At 43.9% G+C, this 14,055-nt stretch overlaps 1 protein-coding gene across 1 annotated transcript in view; it reads right to left on the bottom strand.

Moving 5' to 3' along the window:
- The window catches only part of LOC126162937 (guanylate cyclase 32E), a 935,168-nt gene that overhangs the window by 595,902 nt on the left and 325,211 nt on the right, over nt 1–14,055 (bottom strand). The window contains exon 4 of the mRNA XM_049919769.1: nt 6,947–7,069. Within this exon, the coding sequence (XP_049775726.1) occupies nt 6,947–7,069 (123 nt within the window). The remainder of the gene's footprint in view (nt 1–6,946; nt 7,070–14,055) is intronic.

Raw genomic sequence — 14,055 nt, forward strand, 5'->3', positions numbered from 1 at the left:
AATTCTGACAGTAATCTCATTCTGGAAACATCCCCCAGGCTGTGGCTAAGCCATGTCTCGCAATATCCTTTCTTCCAGGTTCTGCAAGGTTCGCAGGAGAGCTTCTGTGAAGTTTGGAAAGTAAGAGACGAGGTATTAGCGGAAGTAAAGCTGTGAGGACGGGGCATGATTCGTGCTTGTGTAGCTCAGATGGTAGAGCACTTGCCCGCGAGAGGAAAGGTCCCGAGTTCGAGTCTCGGTCCGGCACACAGATTTAATCTGCCAGGATGTATCATATCAGCACACTCCGCTGCAGAGTGAAAATCTCATCTTTGGATATGATGTTATCATGAATATTGGACAGGATTAGCGAATAGCAGTAATGTGTAAGATGAACCCACCATACAAAGCAGCGTTAGTACTCGAAAGTGGCAGAGAGACTGCAGCGAAAATCCACGACCTTCTCTTAGTAAATAGGGGGGGGGGGGGGGGGGAAGAGGGGGCGCAATCAAAACCCTTCCCTTCAAAGGTCACACAGTTCAGAATGGATACGCCAATAAGGCAAAATTGTCGTGAACAATGTCGCAACCATCCCACCGATGCTTCAGGTTAGTAAAATATGGTGTCCGACAGGTATCGGCGACCCTTCAAGGCCTTTTTCAAGGGAATGAGGACGTGATAATCGCACAATCGCATGGAGACGGATGGAGACTGAAGGATGGGTGTTCGGGTGCCTCCAGTTTGAGTTGACGTAGCCCCTGCGCTACGAAATTTGCGATATGGGGACGTGCGTTACCATGAAGCAGCAGCATTCTTTACGGAAGTTTTTTTGGACTTCTTCTTTCTCACTGTACAATGTATGCCTCATTCTTCACTCCCTGGTGGATGTCTACCGGTGTTTGTTGTTCGGCAGCCGAGAAAAGGACAAGAAAAAAGCCAAGGGAAAAAAAAGGAATGGACGGGTTTGGTACTAACGTCGCCATGGTTCACATTTCCACATTTACCATACGCATGTACAAATGGCACACTAATCCCCTGCCCACATACCTGTATCAGTGCAATAAAACTTTTTGATAGCCCGTTACATGTGTTCCTACTGGCTTCGCAGGCATACGTGACATAAGCGCTTGGTTTAGTGACGAAATAGTGAATCTGCTAATGGACATTTGAGATAATGTAATTTTGGGCGATTTTAATTGTGTTTTCCGTCCGAAAGACTAGTGCCCTAATCTTAATTTTTATTTTGCTTTTTTTTTAACCGTTCAGTACCCCTTCTTCCTGCTTTCATGCTTGACCTGTGTTCAAGTTTCGACGCTCTGTCCACTGGACACTCTTAGCACAAAATCCGAGGCGAGTGCGATGAGAAGTTTCCCTTCGCAGCGCCTCAAATGTATTACCCACGATAAAATTCATAACATAGTATAACTCATTCAGAAACCCACAAAATAGGTTTACTGTCAGTACAACTTTAACATATGCTGACGACCGATCTGATTTTACTGCAGTATATGAGGAGTGAATTAGCATATCTGAAGAGTGTACTATCTCGCTAATTTAGGCCAAGCGAACAGTTATAAAAGTCTACCTTAATGTGTTACCACCTGGTGGCACTAATGTAAACTTCTAGTTGAGTGGCAAGGGCTAGCTGTGCACGTCGTGAGTCATGCACATTGCTAATCAAAACAGTATGTACTTGTCCCGTAAGGTAATTACGCAACCCGAGCAGCAAAAGCTGCTTCAGACGTGCGCAACTGATGGTGTGCTCGGGACCCTGTTGCCAAGTTTCACAGAGTCTTGAGGAACAGTAATGTGATAGATGTGTGCCATATCTTTCTGATTGGAGCATCCATGGTACGTTTAACATCATTCACAGAAAAATAACCAATAAATCCGCTAGGTGTCGAAAGATAGGGTGTTCTCAGGCTCTTATACACAGCAGCCGCCACTACTCAGGAAGACATATCACACATATCACATCGTAGTAGTGGTACCAATTCCTTCTGGCATTTTACATAAAATTTTGACTGCCGTATACTGTTAAGTATGGAGAGGTAACCTTCTCAGATTCTCACTTCATACGATGACTTTGGCTTGCAGTGGTGACACTTTTTGTGTCAAGGGTGCCTGTTCACAGTGTACCGAAATGTTTATAAAACAAACTTCCAAAATGTTGCTGAGCGACCACATGAGTATGACCAAATACCTGTTCAGAATCTTAGCCGCTAAAAACCTCAGGCTGACAGCTAATGCCAAACTAGCCTATGCTTGTAAGTGTTATATGGAAATGAGTTATCTACAAGAAACCCGAAGCCCCTCAACAGTATGCCACATCCAAGTAATATACAAGTATTGAACAACTGTGAATCCTTACGGAGCTACAACGTACAACCAAAAATTTGCAAAAAATATCTCGAAGGGCATAAAAACCAATATCCTCACGTCAGACGTAAACTATGTGTGGTATGATAATATCAATGAGGAAGTTCTAACGGGAGATAAACTGTAAAAGGTGAAAATGTGACGTTACTGCCAATTGGCAGACACGCTAGTATACAGGGTGAGTCACCTAACGTTACCGCTGGATATATTTCGTAAACCACATCAAATACTGACGAACCGATTCCACAAACCGTACGTGAGGAGAGGCGCTAGTGTAATTGTGTAACACAAACCATACAAAAATGCACGGAAGTATGTTTCTTAACACAAACCTACGTTTTTTTTAAATGGAACCACGTTAGTTTTGTTAGCACATCTGAACATATAAACAAATACGTAATCAGTGCCGTTTGTTGCATTGTAAAATGTTAATTACATCCGGAGATATTGTAACCTAAAGTTGACGCTTGAAACCTCCGACGTTCAGTTGCGTGTTGTAACAAACACGGGCCACGGTCGGCGAGCAGCATCTGCAAGGACATGTTTACGATGACGACCGTGTTTACGAGTGTGGCTGTAGTGCACTGTTGTGGTTTGGTCTAGCTGTCGCAGTGTCCGCATTGCTATTGCTATTGTTATTCTGCATTCGTCTCCGTACGCAGACCAACTGTAGTACAATGTGTTACCAGACGTCTGTGATAGTGTAGTGTTGTAGGAACTGCGACCATGGTGTATTCGAACTCTGAAAAGGCAGAGATGATACTCATCTATTGCGAGTGTCGACGAAATGCAGCTGAAGCCTGCAGGGTGTATGCAGAACGGTACCCGGACAGAGAGCATCCAACGTGCCGCACATTGCAAAACATCTACCGCCAACTGTACGCAACAGGTATGGTCGTAGCACGCAATCGGGTCCGTAACAGGCCCGTCACAGGTGAAGCGGGTGCAGTTGGTGTGTTAGCTGCTGTTGCCATGAACCCACACATGAGTACACGGGACATTGCGAGAGCCGGTAGACTGAGTCAAAGTAGTGTCATGCACATACTGCATCGTCACCGCTTTCACCCGTTTCATGTGTCGCTACATCAGCAATTACATGGTGATGACTTTAATCATCGAGTGCAATTCTGTCAACGGGCATTAACAGAGAATGCGTTGCAGTTCTACCTGTTTACCGATGAAGCGGGTTTCACAAACCACGGGGCAGTGAATCTACGGAACATGGATTACTGGTCCGTGGACAATCCTCGCTGGCTCAAACAGGTAGAGCGACAGCGACCGTGGACTGTAAATGTATGGTGCGGAATCATTGGCGACCACCTCATTGGTCCTCACTTCATTGCAGGGGCCCAAACAGCTGCAACATACATCGCGTTTCTACAGAATGATCTGCCAACGTTGCCCGAAAATGTCCCACTGGAAACGCGTCGACGTATGTGGTATCAGCATGATGGTGCACCTGCACATTCCGCAATTAACACTAGGCTGACCCTTGACAGGATGTTCGACGGGCGTTTCATAGGACGTGGAGGATGCATAAATTGGCCAGCCCGTTCTCCTGATCTTACACCTCTGGACTTCTTTCTGTGGGGTACGTTAAAGGAGAATGTGTACAGTGATGTGCCTACAACCCCAGAGGATATGAAACAACGTATTGTGGCAGCCTGCGGAGACATTACACCAGATGTACTGCGGCGTGTACGACATTCATTACGCCAGAGATTGCAATTGTGTGCAGCAAATGATTGCCACCACATTGAACATCTATTGACCTGCCATGTCGGGACACACACTATTCCACTCCGTAACTGAAAACGGAAACCACGTGTGTACGTGTACCTCATCCCTCATGGTAATGTACATGTGCGTCAGTGAAAAAGACCAAAAAAAGGTGTTAGCATGTGGACGTAATCTGCTGTTCCAGTCTCTTCTGTATCTAAGGTCCATCACGGTTCCAGATTATTTTATTTGTGTCTTATTTTTATTTATCAATTCTTCCCACATCTGAGCGATGTGACGGCAAAACCTCTACTGGTCATAAAAAAATTGCAAATCAGTCATAACATACACTCACAAAGACAAAGGTATAGTGTTAAGGCGGATGTTTTCATACAGTCTTTAATGTCGGTTTCATCTCTCTACAACGTGAGTAGTTGCCAGTATCGCCAGGTGGTTCGGATTCCATTTTAAACTATTGGTACCCTTTTCCCGGTTGGATAGGTAAGGTAGATTAGGGATACGCAAGTCGCACCACATGGAAATATTGTTATTATTTTCTCATGACTTGTCTTTTTCAGCTTCTGCATTTTATTTGTTGAGCCTTTAGAGCAACAACAGTAAAGTCATAAGCGTCAATTTACTACTAAAAACTGGCTATTTTAAACGGAAAGCACTTCGTTGTCCTTGAGGTCCTAAACGGCATTAATAGGTGGGTAAAAATATACCGGAAAGTAACTAATATCATACAAAGATAGCGACATCACATGTGAAGTGAAGGTCTCTTTATCTCCAGCAATAGGATTTTCTTGAGTCTAGATATCCTGCCAACGACAAGATATGGATGCAAATTACGTATCGATGAACAAACGGGTCATTGCTATCAAGTCGTTTTCATGGATTTCTACTGTTATTGTCACTAGAATGCCATAAAAGACTGGAGCGGAAATATTTAGTAGAGATCTTGATGCTACACCATACAAAATTCGCAGGTTCGTTTTTCAGGTAAGTATAGACACCTAAGCGGATAGATGACTGGTAGATTTACTGATACTAGTTTTAAAGTTCTTTTACCTCTTGTGTAACATTTCATGTGAGTGTAGCTTTTTGTGACTCATTGTATCCGAGATATGGTGGTGGTGGTGGTTAGTGTTTAACGTCCCTTCGACAACGAGGTCATTAGAGACGGAGCACAAGCTCGGGTTAGGGAAGGATTGGGAAGGAAATCGGCCGTGCCCTTTCAAAGGAACCATCCCGGCATTTGCCTGAAACGATTTAGGGAAATCACGGAAAACCTAAATCAGGATGGCCGGAGACGGGATTGAACCGTCGTCCTCCCGAATGCGAGTCCAGTGTCCTAACCACTGCGCCACCTCGCTCGGTCCGAGATATGGTGTTTCGTGCGTGAAAATACAGCTTCAAATTATATTTGTACTGTTAATCAACGACTTTGGCCAGTGGCATAATGATAATGGCTGTCTATCGTAATTTCTTCATTGTTCACCTTCATATCTCTGAAGCGACCACACCTAACAACAAAAAGTCAACATCATATTAACTCCCCCGTTGTCCCATGCATCTTCTGTCTCACAAACTTTTCAGCCTCTGTCATACTTTCGGAGTAATTCTTGGTGGCAATAGTTAGTGATTCAACTTGTATACCTCTGCTGTGAGAGAAACCAAATTTTTCAGTTTCCACAATATTTTATTTATTGCAAAAAAAACGGATACGACAGCGGTTCGAGTTTTGCGCCAGATTTTGCTAATGCTTTTTTTTTTTTTTTTTTGAAAAATGAGAGGTTCAACAATGAGCCTTTATTTTCTCATCTTACATGCAGTGTGTTTGTGGCTCCGATATGCAGTTAGTAAAAGTTTCAAAAAACATATTCCATGCCAGTGTTAACGGTTTAGTACGTATTATACGTCACGACATGTTCGTCAGCGTTCAATGTATTGCTCACCAAACTGGAAGTAAAACAGAAATTTCTTAGATCTGTTTTCTTATTTTAAAGAATTTCTAAGGGAGAGGTGCAGAATTTGACGGTTTGGGTGGGTGGGGGGGGGGGGGGGGGGGAAGCGGGTAGAGGAGTGAAAGTAGGGGTTATTAGAATTGATTAATCCCAATTTTGTAAGAAAACTAAAGAGGGGCACTGATGTTGAGGGACTCTCAGTCATGGAGTCGAAGGCGCGGTGCTATTGGAGGGGGGGGGGGGGATATTGTTACCGATAAGATATCCAACGAAGTAGAAAACCGATTCACTTTCGTTTTGGTAAACGTTTCCGTTATTAATCTGGGACTGAGCATTGTAGTAGTAACTCGAACTACTTTTTCCTGATGCACAAAATTATCGCAATCAAAACTGTTTCATTTGCGGTAGAAAATGTGGCTAACGAAATAAAGATGTAAAAAAAAAATGGTTCAAATGGTTCTGAGCACTATGTGACTTAACTTCTGAGGTCATCAGTCGCCTAGAACTTAGAACTAATTAAACCTAACTAACCTAAGGACATCACACACATCCATGCCCGAGGCAGGATTCGAACCTGCGACTGTAGCGGTCACGCGGTTCCAGACTGAAGCGTCTAAACTGGACGGCCACACCGACCGGCAATAAAGATGTAGTAGTGTTGCTTACGCACAGACGCCATTTCCGTTACCTCACTGGACAACGCAGGTACGTAGTGGCTTCACTTTAACTACGTTCCCTGACTCGTAATTAGTCTGCAAGGACTTCCCATATTGTTGCATCATTTGTTTCACAATGTGTAGGTGTGTAAATGGCTATATTGCACAACGATACATTGTCAGTATAATACCAGAATGTATAACAGAAGGAGTTGATGGTTTGCGCGTCGAGTTGAATGCTCTTACCTGTGTCCAGTTGAACGCCAGTAGCACGGAAGCCACCGACTTTGAGATCTGCGTATCCGGTGGGCGCGTGCGGGCGAACGTCGGGAACACGGCCTTATCCGACGTCTCTTGGTGCGTGCAGAACTGTAACACGCAACAGAAAGGCAGCGGTGAGAAATATTCTCATGCGTTACAGGTTTCTTAGCTAACTTAACACTCGTTACTGAGACACTAGCAGAGCATTTTGGGACACATATATATTCTCTAAGATTTCTCTAGAAGTTTTCGCTAAAATGAAAGTAATTTTACTAATGCTAAATAGGCTATTGACGCTTTAGTTATTTCTGCAACTTCACTTTTCAAACGATTGCGTTAAGTGTGAAAAAGTTTCTTCCACTAATGGCTTTGGCCGAAGATTATATCTGCTCTGACAGTTTTTTTACTCAGAAGTTAGTCGTCAGATTTCCCAAGTCCTTGACGTTGTAGTGAGAGGAGATTTCTAATGGTGAAATCAACAGAAGACTCGGTGAAATGGCAGCAGTCGTTCACTCTTGATCGACATTATTACTCAAAGTCTCTGTGCACAACTAAAGCAATGTTATGTGTAGACTCAAAAAGCAGAAGGAAGAATAACGACAGATGTAAATTCTTGGCGCTTGGGTGCGTCCATGAGTTTCAGAAAGCAAAAAGTACATTATGTTTCAGAAGGCGGTATAAACGCAGCAGAGTACGCTAAATCTACGAAATCAACTACTTGATAGAAATCACAACAAAAAACGCAGAAATTTGGGTCCATTGGAGTAATAGTGGTAGAAACTACTGTTTCAGACCAAAACTTGAAAGGCCATGAAAAATCATTATGTGAAGTGAGTCGGCTTTGAACTGCATCGCGTCCCTACAGTTAAATGACACGACTGACTTTAATGTGTTGAAATGCTATATCGTTTATTCGTAACACCATTTCGTGTCGTTGCGTCTTGGCGCTTTTGTGACCGACGTCCGTAGGCGTTGAAGTTCTGACAAGTATGAACTTATCTTCCCCCACATTATTTAGCAGTACGACTCGTAATTTTTGAGATTGTTTAAGTAAAACTATCGCGAATGTTATCTCCATTTCTACAATTCACAAATGGCCGATTAAAAGTTAACTACGCAGATAAGGTGGTCTTTGAGAGCATATGTGCACTGTGACCCGTTTTAGCTAGAATTTTCTTCGCTGTGATTGTATGTCTACACTGAGAATTCTGGCAGTTATATTAGTTAAAGGTTTTGTTTTCTCCTTTCGCCCCGTAAATTCTTACACCTTAATTTCATGACCACCTCGCGAGAGATATGACGTAGGCCACCAGATTTTTAGTAAAACATACTTCGAATACTTGTCCTCTTGAATTTATCAGACATGGTTTCTCGAGAATGACGTCACACCAAATGTTTCCATTTTAGTTCCCTGAACATCTGTGTCATTCATTCGTATGCCTGACTGTTCGTTTGCAGCAGTGCAATCTCTAAATTTCTTCTTGTAACCGGCGCACTAATGTAGCACCAAAAATATCAGATCAGTGTTCTAGAATACTTGACACCATCTCCTTTTATGGTGTGTCCATAGTACATGTGCAGGCCTCTACGATTCATAATAATATTGCAATAGGATTTATTTTCCTGTTTACCGGGATTATTCGGAATTTATCTACATTTACAGAGATCTACTCCAGGCTTCAAGACTTTGTAACTAGAAGTCTAAGAAGCCGACCTTGGCCAGGGTATTGTATGGGTCGCAGGTGGCGGATAGTGAACGTTCCACCGGATATGGTGGACAGATGCGAACACAGAACAAGCAGTCCCGGACAAAGAAAAAAAGACCAAATCCACTTTGCATCTGTCTTGTAGCAAGCGGCAAGGTGGTCAGTGTCTCTTCACCAGTGGCGCTTATATTCTGGAACAAATTGTTCCAGTCTCAACACTGTGAATTCACTCAGTGAGGCTACTCAACCCCTCCTAGTTTCAGGTAAACTCATCATGGAGCGTTTTCATAATCACAATATTACCCCAGGTGGTCAATCCACTAGTAGTATTACAACTAGTCTTTCGGATCCTGGAGCTGCCAGGTTAAAATGCAGTGTGATTCAAAAGTCCCCTGGCCAACTTAAAACCAAAACAAATACATTTTTTTCAACACGTAACATACAAACACTTTTGCAAGCAGGTAAACATCATAACTGGGATATACATTAAAAGAACAGAAGATTCAAATTTTGGCACTTCAAGAAGCACGAATGATGGGCAATAACACCATGGATTTAGGTAATTACCGTCTTTTTAAAAGTACACTACTGGCCATTAAAATTGCTACACCACGAATATGACGTGCTACAGACGCGAAATTTAACCGACAGGAAGAAGATGCCGTGATATGCAAATGATTAGCTTTTCAGATCATTCAAACACCTGCAACGTGCTGACATGAGGAAAGTTTCCGACCGATTTCTCATACACAAACAGCAGTTGACCGACTATCGCGATTGCGGTTTATCGTATCCCGACATTGCTGCTTGCGTTGATCGAGATCCAATAACTGTTAGCAAAATATGGAATCGGTGGGTTCTGGAGGGTAATACGGAACGCCGTGGTGGATCCCAAAGGCCTCGTACCATTAGCAGTCGAGATGACAGGCATCTTATCCGCATGGCCGTAACGGATCATGCAGCCACGTCTCGATCCCTGAGTCAACAGATGGGGACGTTTGCAAGACAACAACCATCTGCACAGTTAGATGACGTTTGCAGCAGCATGGACTATCAGCTCGGAGACCATGGCTGCGGCTACCCTTGACGCTGCATCACAGACAGGAACGCCTGCGATGGTATACTCAACGACGAACCTGGGTGCACGAATGGCAAAACGTAATTTTTTCGGATGAATCCAGATTCTGTTTAGAGCATCATGACGGTCGCATTCGTGTTTGGCGACATCGCCGTGAACGCACATTGGAAGCGTGTACTCGTCATCGCCATACTGGCGTATCACCCGGCGTGATGGTATGGGGTGCCATTGGTTACACGTCTCGGTCACCTCTTGTTCGCATTGCCTGCACTTTGCACAGTGGACGTTACATTTCAGATGTGTTACGACCCGTGACTCTACCCTTCATTCGATCCCTGCGAAACCCTACATTTCAGCAGGATAATGCACGACCGCATGTTGCAGGTCCTGTACGGGCCTTTCTGAATACAGAAAATGTTCGACTGCTACCCTGGCCAGCACATTGTCCAGATCTCTCACCAACTGAAAACGTCTGGTGAATGGTGGCCGAGCAACTGGCTCGTCACAATACGCCAGTCACTACTCTTGATGGACTGTGGTATCGTGTTGAAGGTGCATGGGCAGTTGTACCTGTACACGCCATCCGAGCTCTGTATGACTCAATACCCCGGCGTATCAAGGCCGGTATTACAGCCAGAGGTGGTTGTTCTGGTAGTGATTTCTCAGGATCTATGCGTCCAAATTGTGTGGAAATGTAATCACATGTCAGTTGCAGTATGATATATTTGTCAAATGAATACCCGTTTATCGTCTGCAATTCCTCTTGCTGTAACAATTTTAATGGCCAGTAGTGTAAAAGTGATTTAAGAATACTTCATAATACACCTCATCTGGGAGATGCTTTTGCAGTCCCCAAAAATATTTTAAATTTAATAGCAGAGGTAAAACCCAACGACAATAGACTAATGACAGTTTAAATGATGACTAACTGAAAACCTCAGCTGCCGACAGGTGTTGTTGATATACCTCGATGTGGACAACTGAAAATGTGTGCCCCGACCGGGACTCGAACCCGGGATCTCCTGCTTACATGGCAGACGCTGTATCCATCTGAGCCACCGAGGACACAGATGAATAGCGCGGCTGCAGGCACTTATCCCTTGTACGCTTCCCGTGAGACTCACATTCCCAACTGTCCACAATTCTACATATGTATTGTACCTTATAGACATTCGTATATATAGTTAAAGGCTACCCAGCCATTGACCTTCGTCTGTGCGAATGCGTACAGGTTGCCCGAACTCTTACGGGAATCGCCAAAGCGTGCACGAGCAATGAGTGGTTGGGCAAATTAAAAACCTGCAGTCGCACTATTGATCTGTGTCCTCGGTGGCTCAGATAGATAGAGCGTCTGCCATGTAAGCAGGAGATCCCGGGTTCGAGTCCCGGTCGGGGCACACATTTTCAGCTGTCCACATCGAGGTATATCAACAACACCTGTCGGCAGCTGAGGTATTCAGTTAGTCATCATTTATTCCAGGGAAAAGCTGCACGGTCATCAACAGTAACTATTCTTTCGAGAACAAGTTACTGTCTTCGTATATATAGTTAAAGGCTACCCAGCCATTGACCTTCGTCTGTGCGAATGCGCACAGGTTGCCCAAACTCTTACGGCAATCGCCAAAGCGTGCTCGAGTAATGAGTGGTTGGGCAAATGTCTATAAGGTACAATACATATGTAGAATTGTGGACAGTTTTGAATGTGAATCTCACGGGAAGCGTGCAAGGGATAAGTCCCTGCAGTCGCGCTATTCATCTGTGTCCTCGGTGGCTCAGATGGATACAGCGTCTGCCATGTAAGCAGGAGATCCCGGGTTCGAGTCCCGGTCGGTGCACTCATTTTCAGCCGTCCACATCGAGGTATATCAACAACACCTGTCGGCAGCTGAAGTTTTCAGTTAGTCATCATTTATTCCAGGGAAAAGCTGCACGGTCATCAACAGTAACTGTTCTTTCGAGAAAAAGTTACTGTCTTCGTATATACAGGGTGTTACAAAAAGGTACGGCCAAACTTTCAGGAAACATTCCTCACACGCAAAGAAAGAAAATATGTTATATGGACATGTGTCCGGAAACACTTGCTTTCCACGTTAGAGCTCATTTTATTACTTCTCTTCAAATCACGTTAATCATGGAATAGAAACACACGGCAACAGAACGTACCAGCGTGACTTCAAACACTTTCGTACAGGAAATGTTCAAAATGTCCTCCGTTAGCGAGGATACATGCATCCACCCTCCATCGCATGGAATCCCTGATGCCCTGATGCAGCCCTGGAGAATAGCGTATTGTATCACAGCCGTCCACAATACGAGCACGCAGAGTCTCTACATTTGGTACCGGGGTTGCGTAGACAAGAGCTTTCAAATGCCCCCATAAATGAAAGTCAAGAGGGTTGAGGTCAGGAGAGCGTGGAGGCCATGGAATTGGTCCGCCTCTACCAATCCATCGGTCACCGAATCTGTTGTTGAGTGTACCCCTGGAGGCCAATCAGCTGCTGATTGTGCCTGCACACGCTGTACATGGTACGGAAACAACTGGTTCTCCCGTAACACTCTCCATACAGTGACGTGGTCAACGTTACCTTGTACAGCAGCAACGTCTCTGACTCTGACATTAGGGTTATCGTCAACTGCACGAAGAATTGCCTCGTCCATTGCAGGTGTCCTCGTAGATCTAGGTCTTCCCCAGTCGCGAGTCATAGGCTGGAATGTTCCGTGCTCCCTAAGACGCCGATCAATTGCTTCGAACGTCTTCCTGTCGGGACACCTTCGTTCTGGAAATCTGTCTCGATACAAACGTACCGCGCCACGGCTATTGCCCCGTGCTAATCCATACATCAAATGGGCATCTGCCAACTCCGCATTGTAAACATTGCACTGACTGCAAACCCACGTTCGTGATGCAACATTACCCTCCTTCAATTGGACCAACTGGCGGTGAATCGAGGAAGTACCGTACATACTGACGAAACTAAAAGGAGCTCTAACATGGAAATTAAGCGTTTCCGGACACATGTCCACATAACATCTTTTATTTATTTGTGTGTGACGAATGTTTCCTGGAAGTTTGGCCGTACCTTTTTGTAACACCCTGTATAATGATAATTTCTCTTATATGCGCAAATGAGGCCTACACTTTATTAATGCCCATTTGCCAGTTAATGAGCATAGCCGTAAGGAAGCCTGAAGAAGTTAATGAAGCTTGGGAAGCTTTAGAAAGGATCATCTCGAAAATTCCCTGAAAACATGTTAAAATTTTAATGGGCGATTTTAGTGCTCAATTAGGTAAAGAGAAGAAATATAAGAAAACGGTGGTTGGATTTCCTGTGCATTAATTGCTTCAAAAATGAAAATAGCTGTTTGGCTCTTAACAACCAGGAAAACTGTAAGGTATTTCCTAATAATTTTGAAAAATTATTAAACGGTCAAGAACCAGCGAATAAGTTCCAGCCACAGCGAACTAATAACACCGCAGCCAAATCTAAATAACTTAACTAAATGGAAATAATTAAACAAACTAAGAGACTTAGAAACAATAAAGCATCTGGAGAAGACGGTTGCATTGCAGAACTACTAAACTCAGCTGATCCTAGCACTATAAAAGAGGTCACTCAACTGATAGGGCGTATCTGGCAAACTGAGAAGATACCTCAGTACTGGAAAGCGCTCTAATTCATCCATTGCATAAAAAAGGGATAGAACCGATGTTAATAATCACCAAGGAATCTCTCTTCTCCCGATCACACACGAAATTCTCTGTCATAGTTTACTTCATCGAGCCCAAGAAAAGTTAGAACCTAAAATTGGTGAATAGGAAGCTGGCTTTAGACCAAACAGGTCCTGCCTGGTACAAATTCTTAAAGTAAAACTAATACTTAGGACTAAAGGATTACTGGTGACCACATTGTATGTACAGTCATGCTCAAAAGTATCCGAACGACCTGAATTGCATTTCACCTGATTGGCATACAACCCGCAATACGCAGCTGTCCGGCAGGTGCTCTAAACGCTCATCGGTACAGTCGTTTGACTACTGAAAATGTTTCTAACAAATCACCACTAGAAAACACTGCTCTGTATCGCAATAAATCAAGATGTAAAGTAATACCACGATACTATAAATATCAGGGAACACCTTTTCACAGATAAAGCTGTCCTTAAGGCTTGTAAGCTCATATTTATTACAATAAATGACGTATCTGAAATGTTACCACTCTGCTGGCCGTAGGGGCCGAGCGGTTCTAGGCGCTACAGTCTGGAACCGCGCGACCGCTACGGTCGCAGGTTCGAATCCTGCATCAGGCATG

This window comes from Schistocerca cancellata, chromosome 1, assembly GCF_023864275.1.
Source record: "Schistocerca cancellata isolate TAMUIC-IGC-003103 chromosome 1, iqSchCanc2.1, whole genome shotgun sequence".
NCBI lineage: Eukaryota > Metazoa > Arthropoda > Insecta > Orthoptera > Acrididae > Schistocerca > Schistocerca cancellata.